The following is an 18,214-nucleotide window of genomic DNA, read 5'->3' as shown; positions in this document are numbered from 1 at the left end:
AGAGAGAGAGAGAGAGAGAGAGAGAGAGAGAGAGAGAGAGAGAGAAAAATACCCAGCCACATACACTCTACATAAAGACATGTCCTTTCAGAAGAGTTCTTTTAACTAGTGTTTGGGAGGTTTTGTGGGGCTGGCTAAATGTGAAACAACCAAGTGCCTTCACAAACCAGTGACTCAGAAGATATGACATTCTGCCACTCTCCATTACACAACATTGCCAAGCGCTGTATAGACCCGTCCCTCAGTAATGAGCAACTTGCACAACAAAGACAACTGACACTGTAGGTATTTTTTTTCTTTAAATTGTATTATCCAAATTAGTGTGGCAGCATGAAATTATTCCTCTCCAACACAGCGTTGTGGGACTATTTATAGCACCCTGCTCTTCCAGGCAAACATCAACATCATTTCGCATTTAATCAGGGCCACCATTTCCAATGTCTTGTATCCAATGAACCTGGACAGCCTCTCTGCCACTAACCCATGTCATTTGACTCTTATTGCTTTAATGACATTTCAGTTGGGCTCTTGGCAGTCCTGCACAATGTCATGGATAATTTATTTTAGAGGTATTAGTGACATATCTTAAGTAGATGTAGTATAACTCTCTAATATCGGAGATGTGCTTTTAATTGCAACTTCATGGGCACTTTCTTTTTTTCTAGAAAATTTCCCTGTCACTGACTTTCAGGGGAATGCCTTAGAAACAAGGAGAACACCCAAAAGTAGACTTGGAATTCATTAAATAGGGAGAATAATAACACCATTGAGGAGACTGCCTTTGTCCAGATTAAGAGAAGTGCCGAGTGTATGCTGTTCTACCGTGGGGGTTTATAGCTCTTCCCAAAAGCACTCATAGGAAGCTGTAAACTGTACAAGACCATATGAAAAGGCACATACCAGGGGTGAGGTCTATGTTGGTCTTGTCATTGCAGCCCTGCAGTGAGTCAAGCGTTCGTGTCACCTGGCTGGCGAAATCCTCACCACCATTCATGCACTCACGCTGCAGGTGGTGTCGCAGGTCAGTGATGTCATACTCATAGCCATCTAGGATGGGTGTCTCTCGGATGCTGAGCGTGCCGCTGGAGTTGTGGCCCTGACCACGCGAGTTACGCAGGCTCTCACGTGCCTGTCCACCCATCAGCACGGAGGGAATGTAGTGGATCTCGTTGGCTGCCTCAGCACTTGCGCTCTTCTGGGGCTGAGGCACACGCCGCCGCTTGCACCAGCGTCGGCGCGTGTACAGGATCAGCACTAGGCACAGGATAGAGAGCAGCAGAGCGATCATACCACCCTGGAGAGAAAAGAGAGGGAAATTTTAAAAATGAGAGAAAGAGGAATAGGCTAAACAAGGATTAGCTAACAGACTGATGAAATCCCCAGATGATTTCATAAACAGAAATCCAATGACACTTCCAACTGGGGGAAGACAGCAATTAGGGGCACCATGTTGAAAAGTATGCAGAATCACAATTCAAATGACGACAGATAGCCAAGTCTCACAGAGAAACGCCTTAATCTCCTCTCTTTCACACTGGGTGAGGACAGCAGTAGTACACACAATTTGCATAAGCTGTTTGTCTACTCTGCATAGTCAAGGACGATAACAAATGACACACTAATATAGGTCACTCATGTTGCATTTGCATGCACAGTAGAAAGTCATGAAACTGCCCTAATGTTTTGTATTGATTAAAATTCCTCAGCACTTTCAAAGTCATTACATCAGTTTTCTGTTTGTGCACAATATAAATTTAAATATATTATCAATTACAAAGCAGAGGGAGGAAATGATGAGCAGGGATGGGGGGTGGTGATTGGTTTTTCTCTTTGTTAAAGAATAAAGGGATTTTGTGATAGGGTGGTTTAAGCTGTCACAAGCCACACTTTTTCCCATCCCTGAAAACACAAAATAAAAGGGTAACAATAAGGACATGAAGCAATATGGGCTCTTCTAACATTTTAGAGGCTTCCCAATGGTCACAATAAAAGGAATCTTCTTTCACAACAAAATCATTTATACAACCATGGCAAATTAAGTTTAAAATGTAAAAATTTAAAAAGATGAAAAAATTAATTCTGTGATCTCCAACCAAGATTTTCAGTAAATCAGTCTTGTTTACACATTAAACAGCAGATCAGTAGATTGCCGAAAAGTACATTTAAATGATTTCTCTGCCAGACCTTAAGAAAGAGATATTGCATGCAGCAGTATACTACAAAAGCTATGTGATGAAAACCATACAAACACTGGGGCCATATATAGCCCCAGAGTCAGCAGCTAATCAATTTTATGTAATTTGATTTCCCTCAGATCTGTCACTTTGCATTAGTCAAACGAGCAGCTTACAACTTTATGGTGGAGAAAATTAGGTAACGCTATACACAGGAGTTACAGGAGATTTAAAATTAGAGCAGACAGGACAGCGCTTTATGAAGGACCACTATTAAAGCCAAACAAAACACCAGAGGCCAGCAGTATGAGAGCCTGTAATCCAGTTAGCTAAAGCAAAGATCGAAGGCATGGGTGTCAAATTTGTTAACAACTTTAATGATCTGTTGGGTTAGTTGTCTGCACCACAGTGGAATGCCATGATATTCTGCTGCAAATTAGTAAATCAAATGACATGCAGCACAAGAGGAGCCATGAAACACATTGACTGCTCTTTTTCCATTATTACAATGACAAAGGGACAAGGTTTTATTTCCACTGTGCATATATCAGATTCCCCTAGTAATTCATATCACATCTCTCGCTGAATGATTATTTTGGCTGGACTAAATACAGTCATACTTGCTGTGCACCCCTTTAGCTCTTATTCATCAAAGTTGCATATGGTCAAATCGTTTGAAAAAGGAGCATACACAAATTCCACAGATTTGTTATTCATCAATTTCACCTTTGCCATATCTGTACAATTAAACTCATTTCTGGAACCAGTCAAATTGTATGAGTGTTTGTAAATGTCAATGGAATAATTTAATAACCTGAAGCAAATGCATGATTAACTAACCAAAACTAAAAAAAATCAACCTCATTAAAATATAAATCAATATATGGACTTATATTAGATGGACATAGGTATAAGCAAATGCTCCAACTATTCCATTTCAAAACACTGATTACACTGTGATTTTCTTTTACACTACTGACATTGCTCAAAAAATAAACAATACAATACAAAGTTAGTGCAAAAGCATCTCATACACTGCAATAATGCAGTGTTTGTTATTTTAGGAAAATAATCAAACTTCACAGTCAAATCATTCTGCTGTCTTAAAAGACTGGGTTTTCTTAATGCCACATTTTATTCTTTCCAGTTGTAATATTAACACTATAAAGTCTGATCAGTAGGGAGAGTGGTGAACTTACTGCTTGACCTCAAACTCCACTTCAGAGTACAGCAATTGTCTCATAAGCCACTGAATATTGCTATTTTGTTGGCTCCCTACCGAAACATCAGCATGAATTAGGGCATGCTTCATGATACTGTTAGACAGGAGCTTGATTTCACGCACTGAAGCAGATTAGTCATTAGCACTCGAATCTCTGCTCGCTTCGATATAGTACAAAAGTTTCATGAATCGAACGCAGAGTAGTTTGTACTACAGCCTGACCAATAAACTGACATGCTGATATTACTGGCTGATATGAGCTACTTGCAGATAAATTGGTAATGGAGTTTACAACAGCTGGTAAACAACAATTAAAAGAAACAGAAATTTGGAAGGCAGATCCTCACATAATTTGTCGATAAAAGGTGGGTTTTTCTTTTCAATCTCCATTTTGGCAACAAACATGTTTGGCACACAACAAAGCAAAATGAGTACTCCAGCAGGGAAGTGAAATGCATTAAACAAATAATAAAAAAAATATGTGATCTGATTAATTGTGCTGCCTTGTCAAAATGTCCTACTATATCACATATTTATAGATAGAGCTCTACATATAACTGTAGCTACGTAGTACATTCTGATAGCCTAAATCCCACAAAGCTGAAGTCAGCTTCTGATTCACCAGTTTCTTGCTCAAAATTTCCCATTTCACCTTAAATGGTGCAGCAGTTACATTCAGGCACATCAGGCCACTGCCCACTCAGGCATTACTTAAAGTGAAACAGGAAAACCTGAATAAAAAAAGCTGCCAAATAGGAAACCTATTTCAGCCTCGTCTAAATCACTGCGTTAGAAAAAGCTACCAGTATTAAAACTACAGTTCGGTTGCGTTGGTAGTCTACTGAAAAACCACTTCATTCAGGCATGAACTGAGCACTGCACAGACTTTTGCTGCCTTTGGGACAATAGGGACCCCAATGCCCCCTTTTGATGGCCTGGATCCCTAATCTTGCCCAACCAGTGTTGGGCAAAAGGATATGATCCCCTCGCAATATTAAATATTCTCCAACCACCAACTCTGTGGCTGGTGCAGTTCACTGTACGGCAACTGCTTGTCACTGTTGCTTTATGTCATGAGAGCTGCTTGCTGCCATATAATGTGCTGCTTTTTTGTTGCTTTCTACCCCCTAGTAGTGTGCAAACCTCTGATGTTGCACAACAAAACTTCTACACTGCCTAAATGATGAGGATGAAGCTTCTTACTCACCAGCTTCTTGTTCGAATTTTCCCATTCCACTTTAAATGACGCAGCAGTTACATTTTGGATCTTCATGCTACATTCACTTTCCCAAAATGGATAGTAGCCATCTCACTATTTGCACAATCTGTGAGGAATAAAAGAAATCTTTCTGCATTTGCAAACACTTGGTCCATTTGTGCTTCATCTCGCACAGAGCTGCATCTCCAAAATCTGGTCAGACTGAGTTTGAGATCTGAACTGTGAGGGAAAGTTTTAGCTCCTGAAAAGCAGTGGAGAATCTTCTCATTTCGCTTTTCCAAAGGGGAAAGCATTCTGCAAACTGTTACTGTCTGCCCATTCCGTGAGGAGCAAAAGAGACTATTTGTACTTGAAAAATTGAGTTACAGAGATGTGTGTAGAAGAGTTAATGAAGTTTCAGCTCCTGAGGAAGAGAAACTCTCTATTCTCCTTTTGCTTTTTGAAATCCTGCACACTGTCACAGTTTGCTCATTCTGGGAGAAGCAAAGGAGTCACTCATAGATACACATGACCCCATTTCTAAATAAGTTGGGATGTTGTGCAAAATGTAATAAAAACAAAATGCAATGATGTGCGAATTATTTAAACCCTATATTTTAATGAGAATAGTAAAGACAACACATCAAATGTTGAAACAAATATTTTAGTGTTTTATTTTTTTTTAAATATATGACCACTTTGAATTTGATGCCAACAACATGTTCCCAAAAAGTGTTGGGAAAAGTGTTGGACGAGGGAAACAAAAGCTTAGTGAAGTTGTGAAATGCAAAAAAAAGCCACCTGGTTGTTGATTGACAACAGGTCAGTAACATGACTGGGTATGAAAAAGCATCCCAGAGAAGCTGAGACATTCAGAGGAAAGATGAGGAGAGGTTCACCACTCTGTGAAAGACTGCACAATCAAATAGTGCAGCAATTCAAGAATAACACTTCTCAACATAAAATAGCAAAGAACTTTGGCTTTTCATCATCTATGCTTCATAATAACATTAAAATATTCAGAGATCTGGACAAATCTCTGTATGCAAGGGAAAAGACTAAAACACAGTATTTGCTGGCCATGATCTTTGGGCCCTCAGAACACACTGCATTAAAAACAGACATGATTTTGTAGTGGAAATCACTGCATAGGCTCGGGACCTCTTCTGAAAACCACTTTCTTTGAAAACAGTCTGTCAATGCATCTACTAATGCAAGTTAAAACTCTAAAACGCAAAGAAGAAATTGTACATAAACAGGATCCAGAAATGCTGCCACCTTCTCTGGGCCTAAGCCCTTTTTAAAAAGAACTGAGGGGAAGTGGGAAAGTGTCCTATAGTCTGACAAATCAACATTTAAAATTCTTTTTGGAAATCAAGGACATTGTGTCCTGTGTGCTAAAGACCCTTCAGTTTGTGATCAATGCACAGTTCAAAAGCCTGTATTCATTATAGTATAGGGGTTCATTAATGCACATGGTATGGGTGACATGCACATCTATGAAGGCACCATTAATGCTTAATGATATACATATGTTTTGGCAACATATGCTGACATCCAGTTGTCTTTTTCAGGAAAGGCCTTGCTTATTTCAGCAAGACAATAGCAAACCCCATTCTGCATGTATTAAACAGTATGGCTCCCTATCAAGAGAGTCTGGGTGCTAAACTGGCCTGCCTGCAGTCCAGACCTGCAGCCCAAACTGACATTTGGCACATTATGAAATGAAAAATAAGTAGACCCCGAACAAAGGAGACCCCGAACTGATGAGCAGCTTAAATCCTATATCAAGCAAGAATGGGAAAATGTCATTTTCAAAACTATAGCAACTGGTCTCCTCAGTTCCCAAACACTTTTTCGGAATGTGTTGTTGGCATCAAAAAACAAAATTTCTCAGTCACAACAATCGATGTGTTGTCTTTGTACTATTATCAATCAAATATAGGGTTTATATGATTTGCACATTATTGCCTTTTGTTTTTATTCACAACTTTTGGTTGTATAACAATTTGATGAAAAAAAAACAACATGCTGCATGTCTAGTGTGTATAATTTTAAAACAAAAAATCACATCTGAATATTTCACATTTTGGTATTGCTTTTTCACATTAAGTTCGATTTGCAACAGTCTTAAAATGTTCAGATGCTTCAGGTGATTAATCATTAAATTCCTTATATGATAATGTGATACATGTTTGTGTTTAAAATTGTGTTGCAAATCTGTTTTTAAACTGTATGATGTCATGTTATCTTGGTTAATATTCTTAAATAACTACATATAAACAAAGACTGTCCCCCACATTTGTTATGTTATGTATTTTGCAAGAAGAAAAATGACCATAGGCAAATACATGGGATTTTTAAATCCTTAAATATTACAATCAATATCAGTCTTCCCATATATCCTATAGTTTATTACAGTTGGTCAAGTATGCACTGCTTTTTCAATAGGTAGATTACAATTTCTAATCACCTGAGCTTCTCATTCTGCTTGGTTTCACAGAGAACAAAAAAGCTTAAGAAAACATAAACAATAAGTGTGTTTAGTTTGTACTGCTGAAAAATCTCCAGTATATATATGTATGCAATGACTGGACAATAAAAATGTTGTAATCCACACCACGGACAGCCTGTGAGGCATGTAAGAATATAACTACTCCCACAGCATTTTGGATTTTTCAGCTATAAATGCAAAAGTAACTCCCTTGAAGCACCTCACAAGACCTGCATAGACAATTTACCCCTGCCATTACAGCCAAAACCCAGAACACCTGTGCAAGTGATGTTTAAACTGCTTACAAGACATTTTTGACAGGATAAGAATGCAATCAAGCCCATATAAATTCAACCAGCAAGGGCTATATGTCGATAAGTTAATGACATAAAACATTTTTGAGTATGCCTTTTATATGTGTGTTATTCGAATATGCACAAAGACATGATCATATAAAACAGTCAACGCTACATTAAAGGTTCCTTTTGTGTTGACAAAATAAATACAAAAAAATGACAATTTATTGGATGCAAAGAAATAAAGTCAAACATCATGACAACAATCAATATGTAATACTTTCTAATATCTTTAGTGACTGACAGCCAACTCATTTAAGAAGGATTTTTAAATGATTACAATCCAGGAATATCTCATCACACTACTTACTTTCTTTCCTTTGTCAAAAATGCATTGTTAAAAGGAATTTGTGACTTCAGAACACATCTCAGAAAACAGCTTTTGACTTTTAATTCATCTTATTTTACTTTTTTTTTTAAAGAGTGCTGCATCCCCAAAAAGATCCATTAAATATATTTCCAATGGTTTTTTACTCTCACAAATCCTTCACTGAAATAATTCCCAATCTCATTTTTTTTTATTTTAGCTTTTAAACATATTTTATACATATATTGACATTTTGGTTGTTGATTACACAATTATTATTAAACCTCTAGAGAAGCATTAAAAGAGCAGCAGAGGATTAACTGCAAAGATCATGTGCAATAAGAAGTGTAAGCTAAGGTCAACATTCAGCTCAAATATTTAAGTGTAAATGTCTCTAATGAAATATGACTACAAAGGCACTCTCCTTTAAACTTTCAAATAGCAATGTCTAGCTCAACTTGTCTCAGAGGTAGATTTCCAAGAGCAGAAGAGTAGAAAATGAAAAAGTAGTGATTAGAGACTCTCAAGTGACTTCAGAGGCCTTATAAAAAATGTCCAAGGTATTTTGTTAAAATAACAGAATGAGAACGTGTATCCCAGGAAACAATTTAAAGAGGCACTGTGCTGTGGTATTATTTTATTAGCTTTTTTAATTGACCATGTGGGTGTTCCTGTGTGTGTGTGTGTGTGTGTGTGTGTGTGTGTCTGAAGTTCAGAGGTTTCTCCTATTAATGACTGGGTCACTGCAAGACACTTTTCCTCATTGCTCTTTATCTGATCTGGCCACCATCAGTAGAATAAATGCTTGTGGCAAGAGGAAATGGCCTTTCTGTTCCAGGGCGCATGGGGCTATAAAACAAGGTATTATCAGCCACTTAAACTCTGCATGCTAGCTGCAATCCAGAGCCCACAGGGAGAGTGAGCACAGAAAAAAAGTAATGCTGGATGAGTTAACACATGTCCAGCTGATGCATTTCCTGGGGTATCTGATCCCTGATCCAACTTAAAATATAGAGAGAAGACCAACAAGGCCTGACACTACTGGTGGGTGATCAAATTTATATCACAATATTTTCCACTGTTTTAAGAATAACAATAAAATATCATGAGAAATGAATAACAATATAAATGACACCAATAATCATAAATATTATTTCTACTATAGAAACTTACAAGTAGTTTAAAGCTGCTAAAAGACTTCTTAACTTTATTAAAACAAACACCATGAGACAGTTCTAATCCGACAGCTTTCTTCCTTCTCTTTATTTATTGTGTAGACACTAACACACACTGTAGAAGCTCCTTCAGCTCTGTTAAAAAAGAATCAGTTCTTCGTCATTCTCTTCAACCATCTCTCCAAATCTCTGTTCTTCCTTCTCCACTCATCCTTCATTCCATTTTCAATTGGTAGTTATTCTCTGAAATAATATTTCATAGTATAATCTGTCTAACAAAGCCAGCTTGCTATTCCACATTTGCACATTTACCTCTTATGGGTTTCATATATCTTCCTCATGCCCAAAAGGTATAGTTACATATCCTCTGAAAGTACTAGAGTGGCAAGGCTAGTTCTTTTCTTTTTGCAATACACTTAATACAGAATACGAATGAGATAATCTGAATTTCAGCCTTTATTTCCTGATGTTTACATTAAGATGTGTTCAACAACATGGCACCTTTTGTTTGAAGCATCTATTTCTCAAGTGAACAAAAATACTGGAACATGTAACTGACAGGTGTCTATCTGTCTATGGGAGAACAGCAAGTCATTTTGAAAATCGATTAAAGAGATTCCACAAGTATTGGGCACAGTCAATACAAAAATCCTGAAAAGACCCACTAGTGTACTAACAACCAGTCATCTAATAGATCTGCCAAGTTAGAACAATAACAGTTGATAACAGAGATATTGTGGAAGCTATGAAGAAAAACAGAAAATCAACAGTCACTAATGTCACCAACAACCTTCACAGGGCAGGCGGGAAGGTCTCACAATCCACCGTATAATATAGCGGCCATACCACAAAATGCAAACCACACAACAGCAGAAAGAATCAGAAAGCCAGATTGGAATTGGCAAAGAAATACAGAGAAGAGCCACAGACGTTTTGGAATAGAATTTCACTGACTGATGAGACCAAGATTAACCTCTACCAAAATGATGGAAAGGCCCAAATTCAAGGTGAACGGTCAAGCACAGTAGAGGTAGTGTCATGGTTTGGAATGGGCTCACTAAGCTTAACTGATGATGTGACTTATGATAGTAGCAGCAGAATTAATAAAGAAGTCCAAAGAAACATTCTGTCTGCCAATTTACAGAGAAATGCATCCAGTCTAACCAGAATGAATCCATAACACAATGCCAACACAACAAAAGACTTCATAAGGGAAAAAGTGGAAAGATCTAGACTTGCCAAGTTCATCACTAGACCTTAACCCAATTGAGCATGTATTTCACCTTCTGACAAGGAGACTGGAAGGAGAAACCCTCAAAATAAACAACAACTGAAAGAAACTGCTGTAGAAGCCTGGGAAAGAACCACAAAAGGAGAATGTAAAAGGAGAATTGATGATGTCAGAGGGTTACTGGCTTGATGCTGTTACGACAAGCAGAGAATAGGCAATCAAATATTAAGTGTTCTTTACTTTAGTTTGTTTTAAGACTACTTGTTCCTATAATTTGCCTCAGCTAAAACTGGGTGGTCTGTCACCAAATGTGCCATGTTCTAAGTTGTTTAACATATTAGGCGTAAATATCTGGAAAGAAAGCTGAAATTCTTACGTCTTCTCATATTCAACTTTTGATCTCAAACCCATACGTCTTCAATGACAGCAAAAACAAAAGAACTGGCCTTGCCATTCCAATATGTCCAAATCTCTTTTGTCTAATAAAGCACAACAAAAAAGGAGCAAATAAATAAAACATCCCAAAGTAATAGTCTGAGGCAACGCAGAGCAGTCAGCAAAGCATAACATTGTGACCGTCTCTCACAATGGCAAGCGTTAGAAAATATTAGCTTTGTATGCATGTATGTATTGTGCTGTTTGTTATGCACAATTGGTGTAAAAAGCCAACATAGTACTAACAGAAGAGAGTACTGCAAGTGGCATTTAGCAGTGCAGTTACTTTTTCCTGTCTAAAAAAGTTTTTGGTTGAGTTTATAAGTGTTATGTGAGTTCATGATTATGGTGACTTTTTGTCCAGGATAGGGCTGTTTGTGGTTCAATGTATTTGGGCTTCTTATGACATCACCAGCATGGCCAAATGAATATCAGGAGACTAATTCAAATTTACTTTTATAATGGACTCAGCCCCAATATCCAATGGTTCATGCCAAAGCCCAAGGGTTGTTGATTCAAGCATGGTGAGTCACAGTGTAACTCATAATTAAATTTGAATCACAATATTGATGTTATAATTCTCCTGATGTTTCAACCAAAGGGAAAAAATAAATAAATTCATAAATAATGCGCTTCTACACATTTTAATGCACTATTACTGTTTATTGCTGAATTTAACACACAGGAAATATGAACACACACACACACACACACACACACACACACTATCTAAGCCGCTTTTCCCACAGGGGGGTGCTGGAGCCTATCCCAGCGGAAGTCAGGATACACCCTGGACAGGTCGCCAGTCCATCACAGGGCAGACAGACAGACATACACATTCACTCACACACTCACACCTATGGGGCAATTTAGCACGTCCAATTGGCCTGAATGCATGTCTTTGGACTGTGGGAGGAAACCGGAGTACCCGGAGGAAACCCACGCAGACACAGGGAGAACGTGCAAATTCCACAAAAAAAAGGACCCTGGTCACCCGGCCAAACAAATATGAACAAATATGACCTATGCAAAAAAAGACATCTACATTTTTTTTTCCATAATATGTTGAACTAAATGTAAATTGCACTCTAAAATTACCATTTTTAAGTCTGCTCTCTGTGTTGGTTGGTTCTATTTGTGAAACAATGCAGCAGCTTTCATGGCATAATTAACAAAATGCCCATTCTTGACATAGACTATATTTCCAAAAGCATTTGCTCGTCTGCCTTCACATGCTTACGAAATTGAGTGAGATCCCATTCTTAAACCATACGGTTTAATATGATGTCGACCCACCCTTTGCAGCTATAACAGCTTCAACTCGTCAAAGGCTTTCCATAAGGTGTAGGAGCGTGTTTATGGGAATTTCTGACCATTCCTCCAGAAGCACATTTGTGAGGTCAGGCAGTGATGATGAACAAGAAGGCCTGGCTCACAGTCTCTGCTCTAATTCATCCCAAAGGTGTTCTATCAGGTTGAGGTCAGGACTCCAAACTCGCTCATCCTTGGTCTTTATGGACCTTGTTTTGTGCACTAGTGCACAGTCATGTTGGAACAGAAAGGGGCCACCCCCAAATTGTTCCTACAAAGTTGGGAGCACGAAATTGTCCAAAGTCTCTTGGTCTGCTGAAGCATTAAGAGTTCCTTTCACTGGAATAAAGGGCCGAGCACAACTCCTGAAAAACAACCCTCTGCCATAATCCCACTCCACCAAACTTTACACTTGGCACAATGCAGCCAGACAAGTACTGTTCTCCTGGCTCATCCATCGGATTGCCAGACGGAGAAGCGTGATTCAGAGAACATGTCTTCATTTCTCTAGAGTCCAGTGACGGTGCTTTACACAAAGTGACATATGGCTTAAATGCAGCTGCTCGGCCATGGAAACCCATTCCATGAAGCTCTCTACGCACTGTTCTTGAGCTAATCTGAAGGCCACATAAAGTTTAGAGATCAGTAGCAAATGACTCTGCAGAAAGTTGGTGACCTCTGCACAATCAGCATCCACTGACCCTGCGCTATCATGTTACGTGGCCTACTACTTCGCGGCTGACAGGTGGCGTCCTATCACGCTGGAATTCACTGAGCTCCTGAGAGCAACCCATTCTTTCATAAATGTTTGTAGAAGCAGTCTGCATGCCTAGGTGCTTGGTTTATACACCTGTGGCCAAGGAAGTGACCGGAACACCTGTATTCAATGATTAGGATGGGTGAACGAATATTTATCCCTTCCATTTTTGTATCAGTATATAAATGTCATAATGAATTGTCACTATTCATGTCATAATGAACAGTCCTAATTGTGACATCAAGTTGAGATATATTTTGTTCTTTTCCTCTTATAAAAGATGTCATAAAATGGATCATTTTACACAATGGGAACGTGTACATTCTGTATTCCCATAATAATTCCCATAATTCCCAAACTCTTGCAAGGGTCAAATATTTGCACATCCTGATTTTAGACTCTAATCTAAATGTAATGCAGATCACATAATAATACAAAACAAAGAATGAAGTAGTGTACACAAAATCTGAAACAACAAATAAGTAAAACATGAGAATTAAACCGTTTAAAATTAGGAGTACAGCATTAGCATTATTAAATAAAGAATGGATTTTTAACACGCTACTGACATGCGGGAGTACCTGCACAATATACTATGCCTTTGAGGAGGAAAATGCTTGAAAATGTTGTGTATCCCCACAGGAAGAACAGTAAAAGACAGTAAACAAATATTACTTAATGTGTAATATAAATTTATCTGTGTTTGACCACATTTAAGCACCATTATGAATGCATGCTTCTCAGAACACATAGCTCCTGGCATCAGGTAGAGCCTGAAATACCCATTTCGGGGGCATCATCCTCACAGCTACCACAGAGATTCATCTTTCACTGCTTTTAACATTGCTTGCCCCCCTTTCCAACGCTCTTAGCCATTGGTCACATTCTTGCTTGCTAGAGCCCTAGGGAAAGAGACCAAGCCAAAGATATATCACTTCCCTCTCATAGCTGCTGGCAGGGCAGAAATCCACATCTTCAGCTTGCAGCTTTGTTTTATAAATGGACTGGTGTGCTCCAAATGTTTAAAGCTTCTTTGCTTGGCCTAAGCAGGTGCCTCCCAGAAAACAATGGTAAAGAATCAACCAGCAGGACAGCAGCACAGAACTCTCCAAATTGGTTAGGAAAGGTCAGCGTTTTGGGAGACAGTGCAGCTGTTAAACCCAACAAGCAAACCTGCTCTATCATTCTCCCTCAAATAACTCCCTGGTCTATTGGCTCTCAGCCAATAAGAAAGGCATTGATTTCTGCTTTATTGCTTCTTCTGCTCTCCGTATCCAATTCCTTAATGACACCCTGTCCGTTTCCGATCCTCTCTAATTCCCAGAAGAGAGGAAAATCATAAACACTGGCTGCACTCTGGAGTAGAGAGAAAACTGAGTGTTTACAGAGAGTAACAGCAGCTCCATCAACTCAAATGGCACCAGGTGGGATGTGCCATTTTGTAGGCGGTGAAAGAACAAAAAAGAAAAAGAAAAAAGGGGGAGACGGATCACAAAGACTTATACTTCAATCACATCGTGAAGTCTAAATTTACTACTTCACTATTGCAAAACACAAAAGACTGCTCACAGACATTCTTACAAGAGGCAGAGCCATGGAAATGAACACACAACAATCAGTCTCAGACCAGACTGTCTTGGTAGACACAATTGGCATGTTTCAAAATTAAGTACAGAGGATTAATGTAGACTAATTAACAAGCACCTAGCAAACAATAATAGTCAAAATACTGAAATGCTTTTCTGTAGGATAGCCTAATCAAGTTAAAGCAAAGATTGAGACTCTACAAGGATGCATTAGTATAATCGATACAGTATTGGGCGCCTAACGCCATTCAGCACGACTGGCCTATAGCTGATACCGATCGCGGGCGGGACTGGATGCCACATTTAACGGCACTGAAGCGATTCTCAACAGTGTAACAAACACATCCATCTGCCCCTCAAATTCATGGAAGTGGATAGCCAAGGAAAACATCACTGTTTTTGTTTTTTTTAGATTTTTCTTTTTCTTTTTTTAAAGAAGTAATGCAACAAACGTTAGCTAGCTACATTGTGGATCTGCAAGCTGTCGCTACAACTGCTACTGCAACACTAACCACAAACATTAGCAAATGGGACAAAACAACACTGACCTATCGAGTCTGTAAAAAAGCAAAAATAAGTTTGTTGCAAACTTGTCAGTCAGAAACAGAGCAACTGTTCCCCTTTAATCTCTTTTCATGCCTTCAGCTCTTTCAATAACTGAAGTGAGCTTCTTTTTCTGCAGTGTCTTGTTCAAAATTTTCCATTCCACCTTAAATGGTGTACCAATAACATGCTGGCATCTTACGCTAGCGTAACAATTGAAACAACAGGAGCCTTTGCAAATGCTCCAGCTAACATGACATAGCAGTCCTCCTGCTTTACGGATGGGTTTATAAATGTACTGAAAGGGCTAAAAGAGCTGACACACAATCGCTTGTAGATTAGCGCTCAGATGCTAACACGGTAATAGAAACAAATCCTTAAAGCGTTATAGGATGCCAAATATGTAATATACTTCAGAAAAAAATGTTTTTCATAAGTGAAACTGATATGATGAGACTGAAGTTAGATTGCTATTCACCATTCCACTTTAAACAATGCAGCAGTTACATTTTGGTGCCTCAGGTGAAATATGGTTAACATGTTTTACATCATTCATCATCAGCTCTCAGGATCAGGTAAGAGAAAAATTGGACTGAAAATCAGTCGATACTGATACATAGTCGACTGATCCTTCCATCTCTAGTAATAATAATTTTAGCCTCATATCCTCTATGTGTTCTACAGAGGACACAATGCTGAGTCATAGACTGATCACTGCTTATGCAATCGTGAAATATTAGCAGTAAAATACAAAGAAATATTCCACAACAAGATAAAATCTCATTTGTCAGACAGCTGTAGCCCAAATACGATCAAAGAACCAGGATTAAAATGCAGAAGAAAAGTAAAATAATGCTGCTCAATTCTTCAACAAGACAACAGGCAACAGTTCTGCACTTGCAATTTTAAGGAATGTGTTAAGATGAAAAAGAGATTAGATTCTTCATGAACACATTTTAACAACAGGCATTAAAAACAACCTAATTTTTATATAGGTTGTAAATGATTAATAATTATATAATTTGTACATATACACTAATAAAAACTACCATTTGAAGTACAAACCATTTACTCAGTGACATTCCATAATTAATAACTACATTATATTATTTCAATTAAGCAACTAACATTTAAGATTTCAAGTTATATTTATAATTTATTTGAGATTTGAGTATTCAATACTTGGATTACTATATTAAAAATAATAATTGTAAGAAATCAAGCAAATTGTAGCTTTTATTATGTGTATATAATTATTGATGATAATTAACAAGCTACTAGATGAATGATAAGTTTGCTATTTAATTAGCTTATTATTGTAAATTGTATTCACTTGTTCTCCCTAAACTATCTTTCAAAGAAAAAAAATTCTTACGGAACCTGTGCCTACTTTCGGCTTCCTAAATTTACTGAAACAGAACAGTTGAATCAGACAGTTCTGTTTGACCACAGCCAGGTGTTACAACACAGGAAAGTAATGAGAAAAATGGTGTATGCGTTTCACCACGCTTCTTTCTTGTGCATTTACAAATCACAGCAAGGGCACAGAACAGCTGAGCCAGCCCTCTACAGAGAGATGAACCACAAGGGAGCAAGCCATCATATGTCGAATGGAGGAAAGAGGACTTAAGGAACACCGCTTGAACATAATGGTCTACTGAGGGGTGCAAACCGCAGGTTGTGAAACAGTCAGTCGAAAAGGAGGGGGGTGCATCAATGACACCTCCCAATGGAGAGCACAGCCACTATAGAGAGAAAAACCATGTAAAAATGGGTGCCAGCCAATGCACACTATAGCCTGTTAGTTTGGAAGCCCTGGCAGTGCTGAATGTCGCAGAAAATGAAGGAGCGTGAACTTATTTCACTTGTACATCTACTGAGCCACACATATTAGTGTTTTTTTTGTTTTGGTACATAACTGCCAGTTGCAGTGCTCTCCTAGGTCAATCAGAGCAGCCTTTAAAACAAACCCCATTTCTGGAGAGGATGGGACATTTAGTGCAATAAAAGAAGAACCTATGATTTGTTGATTCTCTTAAACCTTTACTTAACTGATGTACAAAGCGATGTTTTAACTGACCAACTTAATTGTATTTAACAATTTAGCAGACACTCTTACCCAGAGCGACTTACAAAAAGTGCTTTGTCTGTCTAGAGAAAATATCTTTGCTAATTAAAAACAGGGTGGAGAGAAAGCTAGTCCTGAGCTCAGATACTGCTAGAAACAAAAGCCCATGTTGATACCTAGACAAAAAAGGAACAGAATTAAACACAGCACAGTGCAATACATTTTGCCATTGTAAACCGTGGGAATCGCTGTGTCAGTAAAATAACTTTGGGGTGAGACATTATATCTCGACTTCAAAGTGTGCAACATAGCATGAAAGCCCTGGTTCTCAACGACTGAGTACAGATGCAAATAATTGGCAATACAATGTGTAATTCACTTCCAATTGGAGTGGAAGCTTTGACATCACTTGATCAATGGTCCTCTGGTTGGCAGCAAGCTACCAGACAGACAACGGGTGGAAACGTGTAATATGGTTTCTCATGTTTGTCGTTTCCAAAATATTTTAGTGTGACACAACTAAATTATAGTGTGACTTCTGTCCAGGTACTTTTTCACTTCAACTTCATAGAAGCCAAAATTTTTCCGTACGCTAGCTCAGGGGTCCGCAACATTTCTACATCAGGGGATTTTTCTGTGTTGGTGCGGCTTCACAGCGGAATTATATTTTAGGTAAAAATAAAATAATCCTCCTTTGCAGTAAAATGCTTTGCCAGTCGTTCCAACACCATTTCAACAACAGATGCTAAATACTGCTAATTCACCACCCTATAACCCTGAAGGCTGGCGTGCAGACTGCAGGTCATTCAGGTAACATTAGCTAACAAAACGGCAAAGATAAAGATTAAAGACAAACATTTGGACACATTTGGTTTCTCATGCAGTGTCATCTAAGGGCTTAAAGGTCACGCACATTCAGCAGTCGTTTCTGGCCTTGCCCTACACAGACTGAGATTTCTGTGAATTCCCTGAATCTTTTCATAATATTAAGTATGGTATATGAAGAAAGACCTAAATTCTTTGCAACCTTGCATTGAGAAACTTCTTTTTCCCCCTGTTTTACAATTCTGTCACAAAGTTTGGCACAAAGTGGTGAGCCATGACCCTTCTTAGCTTGCAAAGACTGAGCGTTTAGTGGATGCTCTTTATACACACAATCATAATACCCTTCCTCGCTTCCTCGGTTTTACTAATCAGAACTTTTTTTCATGTGTTGCAAATTCAAAAAAATATTTATATTTACAAAATACAATCAGTTTGGTCATCCAAGACATAAAAACTCATTCCTTTATTCCGTACTTTTGTTAGGCTAAAAAGAAGTATGAGAACTAAGGATGCGTATCTTCACCACTAAGGT

At 38.3% G+C, this 18,214-nt stretch overlaps 1 protein-coding gene across 5 annotated transcripts in view; it reads right to left on the bottom strand.

Annotated features, from left to right (window-relative positions):
* The window catches only part of astn1 (astrotactin 1), a 246,924-nt gene that overhangs the window by 163,911 nt on the left and 64,799 nt on the right, over positions 1 to 18,214 (bottom strand). For all 5 annotated transcript variants that reach the window (XM_017718434.2, XM_037545381.1, XM_017718431.2 and 2 more), the window contains exon 3: positions 901 to 1,294. In XM_017718434.2, coding sequence (XP_017573923.1) covers positions 901 to 1,294 — 394 coding nt within the window. The remainder of the gene's footprint in view (positions 1 to 900; positions 1,295 to 18,214) is intronic.

This window comes from Pygocentrus nattereri, chromosome 2, assembly GCF_015220715.1.
Source record: "Pygocentrus nattereri isolate fPygNat1 chromosome 2, fPygNat1.pri, whole genome shotgun sequence".
NCBI classification, from domain to species: domain Eukaryota; kingdom Metazoa; phylum Chordata; class Actinopteri; order Characiformes; family Serrasalmidae; genus Pygocentrus; species Pygocentrus nattereri.
The sequence above is the reverse complement of the archived record's forward strand: the minus strand, read 5'-3'. Positions and strand labels throughout refer to the sequence as shown.